General features: G+C 43.1%; 1 protein-coding gene across 1 annotated transcript in view; it reads left to right on the top strand.

The window, feature by feature from the left end:
* Positions 1-24156, top strand: part of LOC124722180 (dynein axonemal heavy chain 5) — an 843802-nt gene that overhangs the window by 596393 nt on the left and 223253 nt on the right. Inside the window, exons 55-58 of the mRNA XM_047247380.1 lie at positions 1895-2040; positions 6136-6351; positions 9520-9785; positions 21777-21945. Coding sequence (XP_047103336.1) covers positions 1895-2040; positions 6136-6351; positions 9520-9785; positions 21777-21945 — 797 coding nt within the window. The remainder of the gene's footprint in view (positions 1-1894; positions 2041-6135; positions 6352-9519; positions 9786-21776; positions 21946-24156) is intronic.

The raw sequence follows: 24156 nt of genomic DNA, 5'->3' as shown, positions 1-24156 counted from the left end.
TTATTTTCGTGTAACCAAGCAAATTAACCGCTGCCTAGTGTATCGTTTTCTTTCGTATCACTCCAGACAGCCACGCACAGGTATTCCGATGATGTCACTGGCTAAAGATTTATTGCTAATGACGTCCCATATCGATACAGGCAACTGTATTTCTGAGGATTACTCTTCATTTGGTTATGACTGAAGAGAACTGATCTTGCACGACTCCATCTAAACATCGAACAGATCTGATGACACGTAACCTCTCTACGAACCGTCCAGACTGATTTACACATATTTTGAATACTAGTTTCTCTGTCAATCTTTCCTGATTCACGGCAACAATGAGTCAACGTCCAGATCCGTACAAGCTGCAAACTTTATTTCTGTGTAAGGCTTATGTGCTAGTGAATGTTCCGAATTTTGCTGGATGACGAAATTACATGGCGTTTCGTTAATTATTTTATGATAATAGTATATTTCATGAATCTCATTAGGATAGGAAATATGCATACTGTTGTACCCAGCGCATCTATGCATAAGGATGCCGTGGTAGCATCGATAGTGGGCAGCCCACGCTGTATGTTACAAGTAATGGTAGCCTCAAGTGGCTCCACGCCTCTCGCCGCTGACCAACCATCAGATACCAGCAGTTTAATTTCTGCAGCCGCAATACCATTTCGGCGCATTCAGTAGTGTCTGCATCCCACTGCAACCTCCTAGCCTACAACTCCGAACTTGAACGGCGCCCTGCTCTGCCTACAGAATTCTGGTTTGAACTGCGATTTGTACAGCCATCCGCAACCGAACAGTGTAATGCTAACTTGCCCGATACTTTTTCATTGTGTTTACTCACGGTCAATAAATTCGGCCTACGCCGACGTAACACGCATATTTCTAGTAGAGAACTGAGATTTTTGTCCAAATTGACCTGAAATTCTCCAACTAGGGGACTGGGAGGTATGCGTATTAAAAGAGAATAAGGAAGGGATAATGGAACAGCTTTCGATTACGCAAATGTCCACTGTCTGCTAGAGGTCATATCCGATGTAATTCACATTTGGGTCAGCCACTATTCACAGGATCAGAAAAGCAAAATACATTTTCTGTACTCGATGATATTGTCTCCGTTCTTCAGAGTATAGTATTTAATGCTAACTAATAGTCTGACGCCTGACTTAAACCTATAATTAATTAATATGGGGGAAAATTACACCCTTCCATCGATATATCCAGGGAACTAGATTTAGGAATACATCTTTCATAAGCTTAAGACGCCAAAATTACTTTAACGGATGTACTCTTGTCCCTTACCAAAGTTAATAAACTGCTGGCATTTCGTATTAAAAGAGAATAAGGTAGGGATAAAGGAACAGCTTTCGATTACGCAAATGTCCACTGTCTGCTAGAGGTCATACCTGATGTAACTCACATTTGGGTCAGCCACCATTCACAGGACCAGAAAAGCAAAATACACTTTCTGTACTCGATGAAATGCCTCCGTTCTTCTAGCCACTTCGTGGACAATTTCAGAGTATAGTATTTAATGCTAACTAATAGTCTGACCCCTGACTTAAACCGATAATTAATTGATATGGGGGAAAAATTACACCCTTACACACTTCCTGGGCAGAATGTAGGACATTTCTCAAGTTTGGAATGATGTATTTTATCACATAAGATATTTTAAACTGCCCGCACAAATGTGTTTCCAGAAACATAACAGTAAGTATAGCAGACATAAGTGAAACATATTCTTCCGTCATACCAGTAGACAGCCACGTGTCTGAAAATACTGATGACGCATTCTGATCGGTGTTATGAATGCCGTTGTATGGGAACTCTTAGTAGTAGACTGTGAAATACGTGGTGAAACTTTGCAAACGGGCCGCACGCACTGTGTGTTGTGTTGCAGCGACGGTGCGGAAGCTGGGCCGCCCGCCGCATCTCATCATGCGCATCATGGACTGCGTACTCATCCTGTTCCAGCGCAAGCTGCATCCCATCATCGCGGACACCGCTGCTCCCTGCCCAAAGCCTTCCTGGGCAGAGTCTCTTAAGGTGACCACGTAGCGAAACAACTCCTTAAGTAACTTAAACAACTACACTGACGGGCCAAAACATAATGACAGCTGACTATATCACGACCAAATACTGCCTGGTGGCGTTGCGAGCACGTCATGCAGTAAGAAAAGCGAAGCAGAGGCGAATAGGGAAGCATTATAGTGGTTACATTGGCCGAAACTGGGGATATCCAAGGACAAACGTAACTTTGACGAAGTGTAGATTGTTATGGAGCAGAAACTGGGAACTAGTATCTCGGAAACGGCGAAGCTGGTTGGCCGTTGGTGTGTTACTATCGTGGGTATCTACGGAAAGAGCTGAAGGACGGTGAAACCATCTGTGGGTGACAAGGTTCTCATCAGAGCGGTATGGTGTGTCAGATCTACATCTACATTTATACTCCGCAAGCCACCCAACGGTGTGTGGCGGAGGGCACTTTACGTGCCACTGTCATTACCTCCCTTTCCTGTTCCAGTCGCGTATGGCTCGCGGGAAGAACGACTGCCGGAAAGCCTCCGTGCGTGCTCGAATCTCTCTAATTTTACATTCGTGATCTCCTCTGGAGGTATAAGTAGGGGGAAGCACTATATTCGATACCTCATCCAGAAACGCACCCTCTCGAAACCCGGACAGCAAGCTACATCGCGATGCAGAGCGCCTCTCTTGCAGAGTCTGCCACTTGAGTTTGCTAAACATCTCCGTAACGCTATCACGGTTACCAAATAACCCTGTGACGAAACGCGCCGCTCTTCTTTTGATCTTCTCTATCTCCTCCGCCAACCCGATCTGGGGCAGATCCCACACTGATGAGCAATACTCAAGTATAGGTCGAACGAGTGTTTTGTAAGCCACCTCCTTTGTTGATGGACTACATTTTCTAAGGACTCTCCCAATGAATCTCAACCTGGTACCCGTGTTACCAACAATTAATTTTATATGATCATCCCACTTCAAATCCTTCCGCACGCATACTCCCAGATATTTTACAGAAATAACTGCTACCAGTGTTTGTTCCGCTATCATATAATCATACAATAAAGGATCCTTCTTTCTATGTATTCGCAATACATTACATTTGTCTACGTTAAGGGTCAGTTGCCACTCCCTGTACCAACTGCCTATCCGCTGCAGATCTTCCTGCATTTCGCTACAATTTTCTAATGCTGCAACTTCTCTATATACTACAGCATCATCCGCGAAAAGCCGCATGGAACTTCCGACACTATCTACTAGGTCATTTATATATATTTTGAAAAGCAATGGTCCCATAACACTCCCCTGTGGCACGCCAGAGGTTACTTTAACGTCTGTAGACGTCTCTCCATTGAGAACAACATGCTGTGTTCTGTTTGCTAAAAACTCTTCAATCCAGCCACACAGCTGGTCTGATATTCCGTAGGCTCTTACTTCGTTTATCAGGCGACAGTGCGGAACTGTATCGAACGCCTTCCGGAAGTCAAGGAAAATAGCATCTACCTGGGAGTCTGTATCTAATATTTTCTGACGACAGAGGACAATGCTAGTACAGGAAGAAGTGTTTTGGAGTACATCATTCAGTGCACATTGTTGAACGTGGGCCTCCACAGAAGACGACACCTGTGTGTTCTCATGTCGACCTAACGACATCGCAGTTCGATTGTCGTATCCGATTAGGCCGTCATACAGACGCAAGACGTCTCTAAAAATTAACCGCGCCACGGATGCGGACCAGAGAAGACAGTATTATGGAGGAGATTTATTTGGGCTTCCTTGCGACCTGTCTAATTCAGCCTGACAGCTGTGGATTACATGAACCTTATTGCGGACAACTTGTACCTCTTCATGCTTGATGTCTTCCCCAACGGCAATGGCATCCTACAACAGAATAACTGTTCGAGCTACAAGACCAGAAACGTGCTAAAGTACTTTGAGAATCATGATGATAAACTCAGGTTGATGCTTGGCTACCAAATTGTCTTCATCTGAGACACATCGAATACATGTGGGACCGTATCGGCCGTCAGCTTCGTGCTCATAAAACCACCAGCCCATAATTAACAGGAATTATTTTCGCTGTGCGTAGACATTTGATAGCACACACCTCCAAAGGCCTACCAAGGGTCTGTCGAATCCACGACAAGCAGAATCTCTGTTGTATCGCGTTCCAAAACTGTACAAACACGCTGTTAGCAGGTCGTCATGATGTTTTGGCTCATCAGTCTAGAGAAAACTTCTAACCAACCTTACCCGGTGTAGCCTAGCATTAACATGAAGGAGACGAAAATAGTGATTTGTCTCTTAAATTAACAATCTCGCATGTTTATTCCTACAGTTCCATTTATTTTTGGTCCTTTTTGAGGATTCTACAGAAATGCAATTGTTTTGCTAACAACCAGTTGTTAATGATTTAAATAATTAATTTAAAGCTATAATTAAAAGTTGTTGAGGACATACGTAATCAACTGACAGGCACAATTAAACTGTGGGTCTTCTCAGTTAATTTCTATCAGGAAACGTTGCCACTTGAGAACTTTACATATGATTTTTTTCATATGTCTTTAATACATACAGGATCACGCTCTTCAGGATATGTTTTCTGCAATTTGGGACTTCCCGTCCCAGTCACATTTGAAACTGTTCGGTTACTGTCAATCCACGCCACCACCATGCTATCTCAGCACGTACGTCACAGCGTATGAAACATTTCGTAAATTTATACACAGAAATTTTGCCGTATCTGTGTCATCAGCTTAAATGCATGTTAAAGTACTATGACTACAAAATTTCCCTAACTTACATTAAAATTAAGTTAACCTATGACATGATATGCTCAAATTGCGGGGTGCAGAAAGAAGGAAATAAAGAGTTTGTCGTTTAGAATTGTTAGCTGGGAGACGCCGAAACGTTGTCCAACCGGCTAGGCAACTACCGTTTTCTTTCTCCACACGCAATGACACCATTCCATGTGGTGTACGAGACATGTCTCATGTTCATCTGTTGAGTATGTGACTGTAATGGGTGTTATTTTTGTGTCTGGTAATGATGATGAGAGAAGAGAGATGCCGAACCCCGGTGCTGACAAAAACCCTACTCCTTTAGAATAGCATCAGAGGTAGACCAGGCTTTACGTCCCCATTCGAGGGATGAATCACCATCAACTGTGTCACATCCCCAGATTTCATGAGGCACTGTGGAGAGATTGGCAGTTCAATCGATGATGTTGTAACTACCTCCTCTACCCAAGCCGGTGGTGAGAATTTCTTCTACCATCAACATTGAAACTGACTACTTTCTAGTCAAGCGCCACCGACAGATGTGCGTTGCATTTAACAATAGGAAACGTCATGTCCAGAGCTTCACAAATACTATCTAGTGTCCTGTATCGAACTATGTCAAACAAGAATTCACCTATTAATTAGTGCCTCACAATCTATTCCGTACTTTACTTCCTGTATATTTTTATCACACTACAGCAAGTACACTATTTAGTTAGTGCATTTTAGTTTTAATGTTGTTGGATACACAATACCAGCAAATTTGATGAGGAAGTCTGGATATGGTGTTTCCTTATCACTATTTTGATCTGATATTATGTCCAATATTTTTAGTTTTCACATTTACGTCACTCGCGACACTAATCAGTTGTTACTTTTGATGGTCTAAGAAGCCAAAAACCGCTTTGTAACAAAACGATTATTGATAAAACAATCACGGTTCGTGTACTTTTCTCCTTTAATATAAAATTTTACTTTTCACGTTTAAGACTCTACCATGGTCCAAAGGCTAAAATCTGTGGCATTGTCTTCTGTGTGAGGTGTTGGTGCACCCATCGACGACTGCTATATCTTCTACCCGAGGGATATTATCAAGGGGAATGTTGTAAGCATGCTGCTGCCCTGATATTTAGAATTGTTATGGTTATTCCCGTAAGGTGGTGCGATGGCTACAGACGTTTCTAATTAGGAAAGAGCTTCCTGAATGGCTCTCAGTAGACATTGATCGACAGTTTGACTACATTCTCTCATAAACCAATCTCTTGTCCTATGCGTTGATCCAGCATTTCCTCCAGTTATTATCTCACTTTTGTCATTTTAGACTGGCCTGTATTTTCAGATGATGGCGAGCACAACGTTCCTTCTGCAACTACAGAATTATCCGAAAGACATAATCAATAACGAGATGGTGGAACTGCTTCAGCCATACTTTGAGATGGAAGACTACAATATGGATACGGCCAAAAGAGTCTGCGGTGACGTAGCTGGCTTGCTGTCTTGGACGAAGGCAATGGCCTTCTTTCACAGTGTCAACAAGGAGGTGCTGCCTCTCAAGGTAAAAATTGCTAAAAACAACTGTTTAGCTTCCAAAGTTCGATGTTTCTTTATGAATATTTTAAATTACATGTACACGTGGTCAAACTTATGCATACTGATGTACATTCATTGCTGCTCGGTTTTGTCTCAGCTTTGTTCTTCAGGCTGTGTTAGTTGTACGTTAACAGCGGTCCACAGCAGCATGGACAGGTTTATTCATGGACTATTGGCCGATATGTACTTCGTGAAGGGGTTAACTGAGCAGTTTCCACACCGAACGCAACTACATCACAGTTCTTTTACGTAAACAACTTTTACAGTTCTTCATGAGTGAACCTATCCAGTATCATGTTTATCACTGTCAGCGAACAACTAACACTGGCAAAACAAAAAAAAAAAAAGACCAGACAGGATCGAACAGTAATTATTACAAGCCTGAGGACGAAGATTAAAGTGGACAACTGCTGTCAGTATAAATTACAGTGAGTGATGGAAGCGGTTTGCTTCCAAACGTGACACACAGCGTATACTGTTGACATTTTAATTGTTGTGCAGACTTTTTCAGGGTGTTCCACAATTCGTGTTACACACTTCTAGAGGTTTTAGAGGGCTGGTAGCTCAAGTTTTACATAGAACCCATGTCCAGAAACGTCATCCAACGGCGCTATAGAGCTTCAAAGTTACAGGTGCCGGAGTCTGTAAATGTGATTCGGTGATGATGTTGCAAACTTTCTAGGTTGATGGAGAAGGGTAAGTGGGGTAAATGCATCAATTTGAGGTAAGGGTCCTTGTACCGGAAACGAACAAGTCGAAAGCTATAATCGAAAACCGTTCTGATACTTCTGGCAATGGAATACACGTACTGGTAGTGTTTTTGCTAAGACTGTAGGATACACAACTTTCAGACATGGCAGTATGGACCAAAACAAGCAAGAAATATCCAGTAATTATGACCTATAAAATGCATACCTGAGAAACTACAAGCACTTGTTCATCTTCGTTACTGTGAAACACATCTCCTCTCTTAAACAAGTGCTCATAGCTCTCAAGGTATGCATTTTAGAGACTATATTCACTGGACATTTTTTCTTGTTTTGGTCCGTAATACTACCTCCAAAAATTGGCTACCCTACAATCTTAGCAACGACAGTACCAGTACATGTATTCCACTGTCAGAGGCATCAGAACGGTTTTCGCTTATGACTTTCGACTCTTTCGTTTCCGGTATAGGGGCCCTTACCTCAAACTGATACATTTATCGTTCTCCAGCATCCTAGGAAGTTTGCAACATCATCACAGAATCACCATGTGATTCCAGCGCCTATAACTTTGACGCTCTGTAGCGTCCTTGGATGACGTTTCCGGACATGGGTTAATATGTAAAACTTGATCTACTAAGTCCCCTCTACAACCTCTAGAAGTGTGTAGTATGACTTTTGAAACATTCTGTAGACATACCGGTGTGCTTGTCCAGGCGGCAGACAAGCACCAGTGCCATACTGGTTTGCATGCTAGAACACAGATTCAGACTCCTCTGCTGCTGCTTGTTGTTTCTAACGCGACACTGGTTTTGTCTGCGGTGGTAAGAAATCTGTGTTTCGTGAACGTCCATTGGTACTAGTACTACGAAGATAATCTTCATATGAATTTTGGACCCTCTGAATTCAAACAGAAGAACATGTAGGTAACATTCCGATTTCTCCACTTGGCACTACATTTTCTAGTGTCCACAGCTCCACTCACTATCTCCAAATGACAAAATGACAATATGTAAATTCAAATAGCAACAGTGAACTACAAATACAAAATGACAGTCTATAAATATGCCCATACCAACCGGAATACCGAAATGCAAAACAAAAACACAACGAACTCACGCATCAACCTAATGCTGTTTTGTCTAAAACTGACACAGTGAGACCGTGGCTGTGTGCAATTCATGTAGGTTGATTCTTACAAAAAAGAAGACGGCAACCAGCCACTATTAATGCTGCTATTTATTTAAGTAAACAGCGCCGTAACCGGTTTCGAACAGACAAGTTCATCATCAGACGGCTGTTCACGTGATTTGCAAGATACACTTTACATAATCGTTAGTTTTAGATTTTTATTCTTCAGCTGTGGCGAAATATTCTTGGTGTGTGGGTGACCTACGGTAGAACACAGTGTTAGAAGCGCCCTATGTGAACATAATTAACCTCCAAACGATGAAATACAGAGTAAATAAATGTGAGGTTAAGTCGTCATGGTACTTACATCGAAAATTCCGCGCGAATTTGTTGCGAAGTTGCAGGAATGTATTTTTCAAATATTCCAAAACATATGCAGCACTTATATAATTTGTACATCACCAAGTGCTGCATATATTTCGCAACACTGTTTTCTACCGTAGGGCACCAACACAAAAAAGTGGTTCACATGGCTCTGAGCACTATGGGACTTAAATTCTGAGGTCATCAGTCCCCTATAACTTAGAACTACTTAAACCTAACTAACCTAAGGACATCACACACACCCATGTCCGAGGCAGGATTCGAACCTGCGACCGTAGTGGTCGCGCAGTTCCAGACTGTAGCGCCTAGAACCGCTCGGCCACTCCGGCCGGCTTCACCAACACACCAAGAATATTTCGCCACAGCTGAAGAATAAAAATCGAAAACTATCGATTATGTGAAGTGTATCTTGCAAATCATGTGAACAGTCATCTGATGATGAACTTGTCAGTTCGAAACCGGTTACGGCGCTATTTACTTAAATAAATAGCAGTATTAATAGTGACTGGTTGCGGTCTTCTTCTTTGTAAGAATCAACCTACATCAACCTAATACCCGTTCTTTATTTGCTTTTGTGATTGTTTGGTATTAACGTCATATACTTTCTCCAGGAAATAGTTTTATTGTAATTCGTTTTATTCTTGTGAAAGTTGCAAGAAGGCTTGAGTGCCCGCCACGGTGCAGCTTCCACTATGCAACGGGAAGTAAAAAACTAAAAAAGTGCAGTTACTCTTTAATGAGGCACAGGAGTCCAAGGGGCACCACAATATTCCCGATCAATCTCAGAAATTTTGTCTGTGGAGCATGAGTTCAGCTCGTACATCGAACAGTGGTTGCCGTTTGCAGCGCGCTTCCCACCTTCGCACCGGACAGAGAAGTAGGGAGATGGTGGAGAGAGCGCCGTTGTGTTGCAGGCGAACCTGACGCTGCAGGAGGCGCGCCTCAAGGTGGCCATGGAGGACCTGGCGCGCGCCGAGCAGGAGCTGGAGGACCGCGAGGGTGCGCTGCGCCAGGTCAAGGAGCAGTACGACGCCGCCGTGTCCGAGAAGCAGCGCCTCACCGACGCCGCCAACGTTTGCCTGCGCAAGATGACCGCCGCCACGCAGCTCATCAACGGGCTGGGCGGGGAGAAGATCCGCTGGACGCAGCAGAGCCGCGAGTTCAAGGAGCAGCTCGGCAGGTGCGTACCGAGTAATTCGAAAATCTGATAGCGATCTACAACACACGTCGAAGGCTAGTTGCCATTTTGAAACACAAACTTGGGCGAGAGCTTTTTTTAACAAACGAAGTACTACCTATATCAAAGACCATTCAAATCAGAAGTGTGCACTATGTGAACACAAGTATCCGAACACCAGGCTGAAAATGACTTACAAGTTCGTGGCGCCCTCCATCGGTAATACTGGAATTCAATATGGTGTTGGCCTGCCATTAGCTTTGATGACAGCTTCTTCTCTCGCAGGCATACGTTCAGTAAGGTGCTGGAAGGTTTCATGGGGAATGGCAGCCCATTCTACACGGAGTGCTGCACTGAGGAGAGGTATCGATGTCGGTCTATGAGGCCTGGCACGAAGTCGGCGTTCCAAAACATCCTAAAGGTGTTCTATAGAATTAAGGTCAGGACTCTGTGTAGTCCAGTCCATTACAGGAATGTTATTGTCCTGTAACCACTCGGCCACAGGCTGTGCGTTATGAACAGGTGCTCGATCGTGTTGGAAGATGCAATCGCCATCCCCAAATTGCTCTTCAGCAGTGAAGAAGGTGCTTAAAAGATCAATGTAGGCCTGTGCTGTGATAGTGCCACGCAAAACAACAAGGGGTGCAAGCTCACCCCATGAAAAATACGACCACACCTTAACACCACCGCCTCCGAATTTTACTGTTGGCACTACACACGCTGGCAGATGACGTTCACCGGGCATTCGCTATACCCACACCCTACCATCGGTTCACCACATTGTGTACCGTGATTCGTCACTCCACACAACGTTTTTCCACTGTCCAATCGTCCAATGATTATGCTCCTTACACCAAGCGAGACGTCGTTTGGCATTGCCGACGTGTTGTGTGGGTTATGAGCAGCCGCTCGACCATGAAATCCAAGTTTGCTCACCTTCCGCCTAACTGTCGTAGTACTTTCAGTGGATCCTGATGCATTTTGGGATTCCTGTATGATGGTCTGGATAAATGTGTGCCTACTACACCTTACGACCCTTTTCAACTGTCGGCGGTCTCTGTCAGTCAATAGACGAGGTCGGCCTGTAGGCTTTTGTGCTGTACGTGTCGCTCCACGTTTCCACTTCACAATCACATCACAAACAGTGGACCTAGGGATGTTTAGGAGTGTGGAAATCTCGCGTAGCCGTCCGCTGTGGCAGAGCGGTTGTAGGCGCTTCAGTCTGGAAGCGCGCGACCGCTACTGTCGCAAGTTAGAATCCTGCCTCGGGCATGGATGTGTGTGATGTCCTTACGTTAGTTAGGTTTAAGTAGTTCTAAGTTCTAGGGGACTGATGACCTCAGATGTTAAGTCACATAGTGTTCAGAGCCATTTGAACCATTTGAATCTCGCGTACAAACGTATGACACAAGTGACACCCAATCACCCAACCACGTTCGAAGTCCGTGAGTTCCGCGGAGCGCCGCGTTCTGCTCTCTCATGATGTCTAATGACTACCGAGGTCGCTGATATGGAGTACCTTGCAGTAAGCGGTAGCACAGTGCACCTAATATAAAAAACGTATGTTTTTGGGAGTGTCCGGATAGTTTTGATCACATAGTGTATCTTATACATTCCTTTCAGAGAACCGTAGAAATTCTGGTTATACATTACCTTACAAAAAGTATCCCTACACCCCTATTTAATGCGGAATTGATGATGAGAGGTTGACCCCCAGTATACACTCAGGTGACAAAAGTCATCGTGTTGGACCTCCTTCTCCCTGGCGTAGTGCAGCAACTCGACGTGGCATGGACTCAACATGTCTTTGGAAGTCCCCTGCAGAAATATTGAGCCATGCTGCCTCTATAATCGTCCATAACTGCGAAAGTGTTGCCGATGCAGGATTTTGTGCACGAATTGATCTCTCGATTACGTCCCATAAATGTTTGATGGGATTCATGTCGGGTAATGGGGATGGCCAAATTATTCGCTAGACTTGTAAAGAATGTTCTTGAAAACAAATTCCGAACAATTTTGGCCCAGTGATTGGCGCATTGTCATCCACAAAAATTCTATTGTTGTTTGGGAACATGAAGTTCATGAATGGCTCCAAATGGTCTTCAAGTAACCGAACGCAACCATTTCCAGTCGCCATTATGGAGCCACCACCAGTTTGCACAGTGCTTTGTTGACAGCTTCGGTCGAGGGCTTCGTGGGGTCAGCCCATCAGTTCTTACCAACTGAAATCGGTACTCAACTGACCAGGCTGCGGTTTCCCAGTCGTCTAGGGTTCAACTGATATGGTCACGAGCCCAGGAGAGGCGCTGCAGGCGATGCCGCGCTGTTAGCAAAGACACTCCATTCGGTCGTTTGCTGCCATAGTCTGTAACGCCACATTTCACCGCTCTACCCTAACGGGTACGTTCGTCGTACGTCCCACATTGATTTTTGCCGTTATTTCACGTAGTGTTGGATGTCTGTTAGCACTGACAACTCTTCGCAAACGCCGCTACTCTCGGTCGTTAAGTAAAGGCCGTCGGCTACTGCGTTGTCCGTGGTGACAGATAATGCCCGAAATTTGATATTATCGGTACATTCTTGACAATGTGGGTCTCGGAATATTGAATTACCAAAAGATTTCCGAAATAGAATGTTCCATGTGTCTACCTGAATCACATGAGTAGAGATGGCAGCTCCGCCAATGCACTGCCGTTTTATACCTTGCGTACGTGATACTACCTCCGCCTGTACATTGGCATATCGCCATCCCATGACTTTTGTCACCTATGTGTAAAACAAGCCAGAAGTATTTTGTTGTCAGTAAAGAAGCAGTAACAGCATAGCTGGGGTTGGTGGGATCACTCATGGGAAAATTCCTGCAGTAGTGGGTGTTAGAGCTGCACCTCTTTTAGATTGAAGTCAGCTGATAGGTATTCCTGCTTAAGGGAAGTCTCTCTAACAAGGGAATCACTTTTGACAAAGCTTAGGTATCCGAGTAATGAGGGAATTAGTATATTTCATCAAAATATACAAGGTATTAGAGATAAAGTTAGTGAACTGCTTATAGATGTTGACTCTGAAATTATTGGTATATCTAAACACTTCTTAAATAAGGAGATAATTCAGAGGCTTCCTTTACCAGGATACAGGTTGGCTGTCAGCTTTTCGAGGAGCTCTTTGCGGTGTGGGGGAGTAGCCATGCATGTGAAAAACGGCATCCCATTTGAGTCAATTGATGTTTCAAAGTACTCCACTGAAAAGGTGTTTGAATGTTGTGCAGATGTGGTTAAATTTAACGGAGCTAAACTTCTAACTGTTGTTATTTATAGATCCCCAGACTCCGATTTCACAGCATTTTTGCTAAAGCTAGAGGAGGTTCTTGGTTCACTTTATAGGAAATACAAAAAGTTAGTTATATTTGGTGACTTCAATATTAATTGTACACTCCTGGAAATTGAAATAAGAACACCGTGAATTCATTGTCCCAGGAAGGGGAAACTTTATTGACACATTCCTGGGGTCAGATACATCACATGATCACACTGACAGAACCACAGGCACATAGACACAGGCAACAGAGCATGCACAATGTCGGCACTAGTACAGTGTATATCCACCTTTCGCAGCAATGCAGGCTGCTATTCTCCCATGGAGACGATCGTAGAGATGCTGGATGTAGTCCTGTGGAACGGCTTGCCATGCCATTTCCACCTGGCGCCTCAGTTGGACCAGCGTTCGTGCTGGACGTGCAGACCGCGTGAGACGACGCTTCATCCAGTCCCAAACATGCTCAATGGGGGACAGATCCGGAGATCTTGCTGGCCAGGGTAGTTGACTTACACCTTCTAGAGCACGTTGGGTGGCACGGGATACATGCGGACGTGCATTGTCCTGTTGGAACAGCAAGTTCCCTTGCCGGTCTAGGAATGGTAGAACGATGGGTTCGATGACGGTTTGGATGTACCGTGCACTATTCAGTGTCCCCTCGACGATCACCAGTGGTGTACGGCCAGTGTAGGATATCGCTCCCCACGCCATGATGCCGGGTGTTGGCCCTGTGTGCCCCGGTCGTATGCAGTCCTGATTGTGGCGCTCACCTGCACGGCGCCAAACACGCATACGACCATCATTGGCACCAAAGCAGAAGCGACTCTCATCGCTGAAGACGACACGTCTCCATTCGTCCCTCCATTCACGCCTGTCGCGACACCACTGGAGGCGGGCTGCACGATGTTGGGGCGTGAGCGGAAGACGGCCTAACGGTGTGCGGGACAGTAGCCCAGCTTCATGGAGACGGTTGCGAATGGTCCTCGCCGATACCCCAGGAGCAACAGTGTCCCTAATTTGCTGGGAAGTGGCGGTGCGGTCCCCTACGGCACTGCGTAGGATCCTACGGTCTTGGCGTGCATCCGTGCGTCGCTGCGGTCCGGTCCCAGGTCGACGGGCACGTGCACCTTCCGCCGACCACTGGCGACAACATCGATGTACTGTGGAGACCTCACGCCCCACGTGTTGAGCAATTCGGCGGTACGTCCACCCGGCCTCCCGCATGTCCACTATACGCCCTCGCTCAAAGTCCGTCAACTGCACATACGGTTCACGTCCACGCTGTCGCGGCATGCTACCAGTGTTAAAGACTGCGATGGAGCTCCGTATGCCACGGCAAACTGGCTGACACTGACGGCGGCGGTGCACAAATGCTGCGCAGCTAGCGCCATTCGACGGCCAACACCGCGGTTCCTGGTGTGTCCGCTGTGCCGTGCGTGTGATCATTGCTTGTACAGCCCTCTCGCAGAGTCCGGAGCAAGTATGGTGGGTCTGACACACCGGTGTCAATGTGTTCTTTTTTCCATTTCCAGGAGTGTATAAATGATTGTGCAAGGAAGAGGATGCTGGTAGACCCCTTTAATTCATATAATCTTATGCAAACCGTATTCTTCCCAACGAGAGTGCAAGGGAACAGTAGAACAACCATAGATAACAGTTTTGTTCATTCCTCATTACTAGAAGGGCATTCTGTTAGCAAAAAAGTGAATGGCCTTTCAGATCATGATGCACAAATTTTAATTTTAAAAGATTTTTGTGCTGCAACACGTGTTAAATATAGTCATCAGCTGTTCAGGAAAGCTGATCCAGTTGCTGTAGAGACCTTTGTAAACCTTATAAAGGAACAAGAGTGGCAAGATGTTTATAGCGCTGATACAGTAGACGATAAATATAATGCTTTTCTCAAGACTTTTCTCATGCTCTTTGGAAGTTCCTTTCCGTTAGAACGTTTAAAACTGGGTACTAGCACAAACAGGCAGCCTGGGTGGCTGACTAGAGGGATAAGAATATCTTGTAGAACAAAGTGGCAGTTATATCAAAACGTTAGAAACAGTCAAAATCTAAATGCAGCAGCCCATTACAAACAGTATTGTAAGGTGCTTCAAAATGTTATTAGGAAGGCAAAAAATATGTGGTATGCAGATAGAATAGCTAAGTCTCACGATAAAATTAAAACCATATGGTCAGCCGTAAAGGAAGTTGCTGGTCTGCAGAGTCAGGTCGAGGATGTAGAATCAGTGCGTAGTGGGAATGTCCGTGTTACTGATAAGTCGCATATATGTACAGTATTTAATAATCACTTTCTGAATATCGCAGATGAACTAAATAGGAACCTAGTCCCAACAGGGAATCATATAGCGCTCTTAGAAAAAAGTGTTCCGAGACTGTTACCTGAAATGCTCCTCCATGATACTGACAAGAGGGAGATTGAGTTAATAATTAAATTACTAAAGACCAAGAACTCTCATGGATATGATGGGGTATCTAGCAGAATACTGAAGTATTGTTCTATGTATGTTAGCCCAGTTCTCAGCCATATCTGTAACTTTTCCTTTAGGAGTGGTCGGTTTCCTGACCAATCAAAGTACTCAGTAGTGAAGCCACTTTATAAAAAGGGAGACAGGGATAATGTTGACAATTTTAGACCTATTTCTATGTCATCGGTGTTTGCTAAAGTTATCGAGAAGGTTGTATATACAAGGTTACTGGAGCATTTAAATTCACATAATTTGCTGTCAAATGTTCAGTTTGGTTTTAGAAATGGTTTAACAACTGAAAATGCTATATTCTCTTTTCTCTGTGAGGTTTTGGACGGATTAAATAAAAGGTTGCGAACGCTAGGTGTTTTCTTTGATTTAACGAAGGCTTTTGACTGTGTTGACCACAAAATATTACTGCAGAAGTTGGACCATTATGGAGTAAGGAGAGTAGCTTACAATTGGTTCGCCTCTTACTTTAAGAACAGAAAGCAGAGGGTGATTCTCCACAATATTGAGAGTGGTAGTGATGTTCAGTCCCAATGTGGCACTGTTAAGTGGGACGTTCCCCAAGGGTCGGTGCTGGGGCCACTGCTGTTTCTTATTTATATAAATGATATGCCTTCTATTATTACAGTTGATTCAAAAATATTTCTGTTTGCTGATGACACCAGCTTGATAGTGAAGGATCTTGTGCGTAGTATTGAAACAGTATCAAATAATGTAGTTCATGAAATAAGTTCGTGGCTTGTGGAAAATAATTTGATGCTAAATCACGGTAAGACTCAGTTTTTACAGTTTCTAACTCACAATTCAACAAGAACCGATATTTTCATCAGACAGCATAGGCATATTATAAACGAGACGGAACAGTTCAAGTTCCTAGGCGTTCAGATAGATAGTAAGCTGTTGTGGAAAGCCCATGTCCAGGATCTTGTTCAGAAGCTAAATGCTGCTTTATTTACCATTAGAACAGTATCTGAAATAAGTGACACTTCAATACGAAAAGTAGTCTACTTCGCATATTTTCATACGCTTATGTCGTATGGTATTATTTTTTGGGGTAATTCTTCTGATTCAAAAAGGGTATTTTTGGCTCAAAAACGGGCTGTTCGAGCTATATGTGGTATAAGTTCGAGAACCTCTTGTCGACCCCTATTCAAAAATCTGGGAATTCTGACATTGCCCCCACAGTATATATTTTCTTTAATGTCATTTGTTGTTAGCAATATTAGCCTATTCCAAAGAATTAGCAGCTTTCAATCTGTTAATACTAGGCAGAAATCAAATCTGCATGTAGATTGCACTTCCTTGACTCTTGTGCAGAAAGGAGTGCAGTATTCTGCTGCATCCATTTTCAATAAGCTACCACAAGAACTCAAAAATCTTAGCAGTAGCCCCAACTCTTTAAAGTCTAAACTGAAGAGTTTCCTCATGGCTCACTCCTTCTATTCTGTCGAGGAGCTCCTGGAAAAGCTAAAAAATTAAGCAAATTCCAGTGTTACGTTGTTGATTTTCTTCATTTAAACTTACGACTTGTCATCTGAATATGTTTTTTTATTTTCATTTTATCTGTTTCTAATATCGTGTTATAATTTCATGTATTGACTCGTTCCATGACCATGGAGACTTCTCCTTAATTTGGTCCCACGGAACAATAAAGAAATAAATAAATAAATAAATAAAAAATGGGCTATTCAGTGACATCGAACGTGGACTAGTGATCGGATGCCACCTGATGATCCATCAGGGATGTTTCAAACCTTCTAAATCTGTCCAAGCCGACTGTTGGCGTTGTGACTGTGAAGTGGAAAGATGAAGGACCAACCACAGCTAAATCGAGAGCAGATAGCCTTCATGTACCGATGGACAAGGACCGTCGGCACTGGGGAGGGCGGTTGTGAAAAGTAGCACGAAATCAGCGGGAGAAATCACTCGTGAGTTTTAAAGTGTTACCAGCAGTGCAACTAGCATAGTGACTCTCAGTAGAAGGTTAAAAATAATAGCGTCAGTGGTCGAGCGACTGCTCGTAAACCTCACATTCTGTAGTCAGTGCTAAGTGACGCTTGAGGCGGTGTAAAGAGCGACACCACTGGACAGTGGATGATTGGAAGCGTGTGATTTGGGGTAATGAGTCACGCCATACCCTGTGGCAATCCGATAGATGGGTCTGAGTTTGGCGAACGCCTGGCGAACGTTGCCTGCCATCATTTGTAGTGGAAACAGCGAAGTGCGGAGGTGGTACTCGTGCGGTATGGGGGAGTTTTCCGTCGTTACAGTGTGTTTTCCTTGTTACCCTTAATAAAACGCTAAACGTCGAAATATATGAATACATTTAACGGCATTATGTACTGCGTACAGTAGAGGAACAATTGAGAGGCGATGATTGTTTGTTTCAGCATGACAATGCACCGTGTTATTAAGTAGCAACTGTCAGGCAGCGCTTTGTGGACAATAACTTAACTGAAATGAACTGGCCTGCCCAGAGTCCCAACCAGACTGCAATGGAACACTTTTGGGATCAGTAACAACGTCGACTTTTCAGCAGGTTCCAGCGTCCGACATCACTTACCCCTCTGATTTCAGCTGTTAAAGAAGAATGCGCTGCCATTTGTAACGTATCAGTAAATCACATCGTATTTGCGAGAGTGCATGGGTGTCATCTGTGGCCGAAGCAGTGTGTCATGTATGAATCGAAGGAGCTGTATGACTGATTAAATAATTTGCTGTTTATGTCACTGTTTACCACAATTGTATAATAAGCACTTCTAGAACTAATAACAAAATCTATATACATGTGCCATCTCTAAGTTACATAGTGTAACTAATATGATCGACTCACTAGCCATTGCCGGCCGAAGTGGCCGTGCGGTTAAAGGCGCTGCAGTCTGGAACCGCAAGACCGCTACGGTCGCAGGTTCGAATCCTGCCTTGGGCATGGATGTTTGTGATGTCCTTAGGTTAGTTAGGTTTAACTAGTTCTAAGTTCTAGGGGACTAATGACCTCAGCAGTTGAGTCCCATAGTGCTCAGAGCCATCACTAGCCATTACAGGACGATGCTACCGGATACTGATCTTATCGATTTAACAGTATGACACCTTTGGATAAATATGGTGTATCAATATATGTAAACTTTTGTACGTTCAGTTTGTTAACCTTATAGTGTGTTTATGTGTTTATAAATTTTGTCATTTCAAGGAAATATTATTAGGAAAATCTGTTGGGTGGGAGTGTAAGCTTTGAAACCATTTGTTTTGTATAAGGTGATAGGAAGTCACCTGTTGCAAAAATTGACATGCCAACAAATATTAAAACCTTTGGAAAGTGTGGCGCGAAACGTTTAGTAAAATGTCCTATGATGTAAAAGTCGTTGGAGATTTATTTGATTGTAATACACGTAAGTTAGCATTGATATTTTTGTGGTTTGACGGAAGGATGAATGGTTTAATAAAGACAACCTGACCCCACTCAAGATAGTGATTGCAAGTGCTCGGGGGCGTAATTATGACGCCGGCAATGGAAATAGACGCGAACTTAGAACTTGTGGCTCTTTGTCGTAAGTTCTAGAAGTGTTTATTGGGCAGCTGTTGTAAACAGTGACATGAACTGTAAATTATTTAATGAGTCAGTATAGATCTTTCTGAGGAACATATTTTGAAGAATTGTACTAAATGTCACTGTGTGAAAAAGCGTCTTAGCTAAGTTATCGTTTTGTCACTAATAAGGAATCTTTACAGTGCATAAAAGGAAATTTAACTTTATCATGTCTGTTATGGTAAAATTGTTGATCAGCGTGGACAATAAGTACAGTGAATTGCCATTATCTTAAAGGAAGGGCAGCACTTTTGATTGGACGAAAGAGTGCTGTAACAAACTGGTACTTGATTGTTTTGAAGTACAATTATTGGAATTTCACAGAATTTAGCAGCAATTTTGGATGAATTTAACACTCTCAAAATTTATTCATATTTGCAGTATAGTTAACTTTCACGTATATCAGTTTGCGTTTAAAAGACTGCCAATTCGTTCATGTCAAGTAATGACCTTTCCATAGAGTTTTGGTGTTCTTGTTGTTTATGACATATCTGCTTTGCACATGAGACACAAAGTACACTCATTTTACAAAAATTTGACACAGGTTGTTGCAGTTCATGGATTATATTTGGTGCTAGAACTTATGTACAAGATGAGACTACGATGTAGTAATTAGATAACTTATGCGTGAGACTTAAATACTATGTTATTGTGCTTTAGTGATTCCTTGGTTAACTGCACATGCGTCCAGACGTATTCCAGTAAGTGTTTATGGCTAAGTGGAAAAAGTTAAACTGTTAATCATTGTGCTAACTTTGAGAGCACATGTTAATTTTATTATATGTTTTGAGAACTGCTTTCATTTGAGGTTACTGACAAATTAAGTAATTAGATATTTTGGTTTTGTGAGTGGCATACTGCACTGTTTAAACAAGTGTTCATTACAAATAAAAACTAATTCATAGAAACAGTATGTGGGAAAGTAACACTACCCCAGTCATAGTCTGGTGCGCTAGGGTCCACACAGACTACATTTACTATCTGAACTATATTAATTGCTTCTGAACAACATTTCATTACTTCATGGTTTTTTACTTATTATAGTATACTAATGGGTAAAGATGGAGTGGGCCAATGCAGGTGGCTTCTGCTTGACAGGACAAGTCACAATTCATTGTACTCTACTAATACTAGGATGAGCTTGCTGTTTGAATGAAAATTTTTCTTGTGAGTTTTTGTTGTAAGAACCCAAAGATTTCAATATTAAATTACAATAAGGTGTTTGACCACTCTGTTAATATTAGACAGCAAATAATTAAAACTGAGGGTCAAACATTTATATAACAGGAAATTGGTGGAGACAGCGATACATTAGCTGAAGTGACAAAAACCGAGGTGAAACCTGTAGTGGAAAAAGTAACAGCAGAAATTAAACGAGAAAATGCTGATATAATGGCTCAAGTGGACCAAATGTTTCGTTTTACTACTGCCTGAATTTTGGACAGGACAGGCTAAAGTGGAATTGGAACAGAGTGAGTCGCCAAATAAAATGGAAATGGGACACAGTGAATTGACGCATAAAGTGGAAACAGGGGAAAAAAATTTTAGAGGCAGTACTAAGGAAGTTAGAGCTAGGAGAAAGTGTTTTGGAGAGAAAAGGTAATGAAGTTCAATAGAAATGTTTTAAAAATCTTAGAAAAGTAAAGAAGGAACTTATTGTTAGACAATAGGATCTAACAAAGGGATCAGAGTATTGAGATAAGATCCTTGAGGAGAACGATATTATTGATACCTTAAGGGAGAAACTACCTACAAGCAAAATATGTTTGATGTTGACTGACAATTAAATATTAGATTAATTTTTGAAAAGAGTAAGGGAGATAGACGGATGGGACACTGATAGTACTGAATATTAATATTGACCGAGTAGTGTGAATCAGGATAACAGGAGACAAATGTGCCAGATGGGACGCGTTGATCACAGTGGTAGGGGCAGAGAAATGAATCAACACGGGGCTGGGAATCGTTTCAGGGAAACTATAATCCACATCAGTAAATAGGGCCCATGCCGAGGCAGGTTCTAACAGAGGGTCCAGTAGTAGAAACTATCGCTGTCCTGAGAATATGAGAGTGAATTATTCAACCCAAGTTGGGAATAAAAATAAGAATGAGAGATCTTTTGGTAGAGTAGGTAGAGCACTTACAATTTACATCATATCGCGGAGCCAGGAGCTAGGTGGGCAGTGCTGGTTTAGGTAATGAGACGGACTTGGCACGATTTAATAGGACCCAATAAATTATTTTTTTTCCCTTAAAATTTCACAGTGATGTTCTTTTTGTGACCTTTCTTTTAATTGGCAATGAAGTAAGTAGTATGTCTATATTGTTTATGGCCCGTAGTTCAACTTCCTGCCGCTAGTCGGCTCGGCAGTCGGCCACTGGTGAGAAATTTAAAAATACAAAATTTTTTACCCCTTCCACCTACTCCATACACCATTCCAGCCAATTTAGCGCAGTATTAAAAGGAGGCAGCAAATCTGAATGTAGCTGTGAAATTACGCAAGCTTCATCTGAATAGAGCCGCACATTCATTCACTTGATGATAGCAAGTAGGAATTTGTGCACACCAACTTACGTTACGAAAGAAAATTTCCTTTCCTTCTTTTTTCGCAGGCTGGTGGGTGACGTCGTATTGGCTACTGGCTTCCTCTCGTACTGCGGCCCGTACAACCAGGAGTTCCGGGCCGGACTCGTTAACAGCTGGAAGACTACGCTCAAGTCCAAGGAGATCCCGTTCACTAACGACCTGAATATTACTAACATGCTTGTAGATAGTGCTACGGTAAGAATCCCTCTACTTTTTTTGCAGTCTCGTCTACGTCAAATTTGTCCAGTTTGTTGCGAACTTGTCCGGCTAACATTACGTACAAGAGACGGTCGAAGTTTTTTTCTGTGTATGAGATGAACGTAAATATGTTTTTTTAATATTATATATATGTTCTGAAATAGTCATTTGCATTCGGTCTCATATTTGACCATATGGTGGCATAAGAGCTTTATGTCAGAATCTGGTTTGTCATCACATTACATCCACGTTGGTTTAAATACTACCGAATCTATCTCAGCAACCCAAGTAACAAATTTGTACTTGCAGCTATTCTTGCTGATAAATTTTCCCTATGAAAATTGTTTGGTTTATGACACTCGTACTCTATGACACGGGACATTAATAAATGGACAACAGTGATGGCTAATTTAACATTTTCACCAAAATGTAGTCAGCATGTAACGTCTTACATCAGCTGCTAAAGTTGATTCTATTTTATAAATGAAATGCGACGTATAGAGAGGTTTGTGTTATATGTCGTATGATGTCCAAACGTAGATTAGTACATTATTTAACAGTTGGCAAGGAGTTAGTGTATTAGGCATGTAGTTCGTATTCATTTACAACATATTATCTACGCAGTAGAAACATTTGAAGTAATCATATGGACAGATTATGCACTTTGCGTTCCCAGTGATACTTCAGCCATCCATGTGGATACCCCTGCAAGCAGAGCAAGACCACGAACCGCAAGAACAATTACGTTTTAAGTAACTGCGGAGCTTCTTGACCCACCGGTGGACCGCCACCCCAAACATGGTGTCGGTACTTTGCCGGCAACACACTACAATCTGCTCGATCAGAGCAACCTTTACTATCCATATCGAAGTGTAGATTCAAACTACTAGTACCTTTCATCCACCTATGCTTTCGCTTCTACATAAATTGTGTTCTTATACGCTGTCCAGTCACATTAATGTGACCGACTGTCAAAAACTAAACAATCATCATTTGCAGTGCCGCCGCTGAAAGGCGTGCAGGTAGAGGGCCGATGAGCTTCTGTAAGCTACAGACAGGGATGTGGAGCAATGCCGATTCCAGAGTCGGGGTCAACTGCGCTAGGTTTCTCGGTTGAGGATCCATGGTGCGAACAGCCCGATCGGGGTGGTCCAAAAGATTCTCGATTGGGCTTAAATTCAGTGAGTTTGGTGAAAAGAGGAGTACGGTAAACTCATCCCGGTGCTCATCAAACCACGCACGTACCGTACATTGCAAACTGCGTGACACATTGCATTGTCCTGCTGGTAGGTGCCACCGTGCCAATGAAAAACAGATTGCACATAGGGGTAGATATGGTCCCCAAGGATAGATGCGTACTTTTGTTGATCCATTGTGCCTTCCAGAATGATGAGATCACCCACGGAATGCCACGAAACATTCCGCAGACCGTAACGCTCCCTCCTCCTGCCCGGACCCTTCATGTGTTTGTTGCAGGGTGTTTGATTTCAGACGTTTGAACCGTACACACCAATGGCCATCTGTCAGTAAAAAAATGTGATTCATCAGAAAAGTCCATCTGTCGCCACTTAGTGGACGTGCAGTTGCATGCGTGCCTGCTACGGAGGCCCCATACGCAACAACGTTCGCAGCAAGATCGTTGAGGAGACGCTGTTGGTGGCCCCTTGATTCATCTGAGCAGTCAGTTCCGCAACAGTTGCACGTCTAATCGCCCGTACACATCTCAGTAGGCGTCGTTCATCCTGTCATTATGAGCCGTAGTGCACCATAGTTACCTCGGCGGCGGCTTTGGATAGCGTCATTTTGCCATTGTGCCACGAAAGTCAATGATCATGCCCTTTACTACGCCAGATAAATCGGTCCGTTTCCGCGTTATGACTGCGACTGCACTGTTTTCCGTGTCTCCCCGACATGCTGTATATATCATCCACTGCTAGCGTTGCGACCTACCGTCTGTTAGTGGTTATTGCACGTTGGCGTCGAACATAGGCAGTGGTCACATTAATGTGACAGGACCGCACATGTCTGCGCAAAAAGGTAGTTGACGTAGGAACTCATGATAACTCCATGTTTTGCGAGTCAGCAATGTAAAATTTTTAACAGTGCCCTCCTGTTTCAGCAGTTATACGTATTTGTAATCAGATTTCCATTACACATCGGGATTTCAGGGCATTAACTTCCTTGGTGTTAGCGCTTGATTAATGTGAT

This window comes from Schistocerca piceifrons, chromosome X (genome assembly GCF_021461385.2).
Source record: "Schistocerca piceifrons isolate TAMUIC-IGC-003096 chromosome X, iqSchPice1.1, whole genome shotgun sequence".
NCBI classification, from domain to species: Eukaryota; Metazoa; Arthropoda; class Insecta; order Orthoptera; family Acrididae; genus Schistocerca; species Schistocerca piceifrons.
This window is presented reverse-complemented; position numbering and strand designations above follow the sequence as displayed.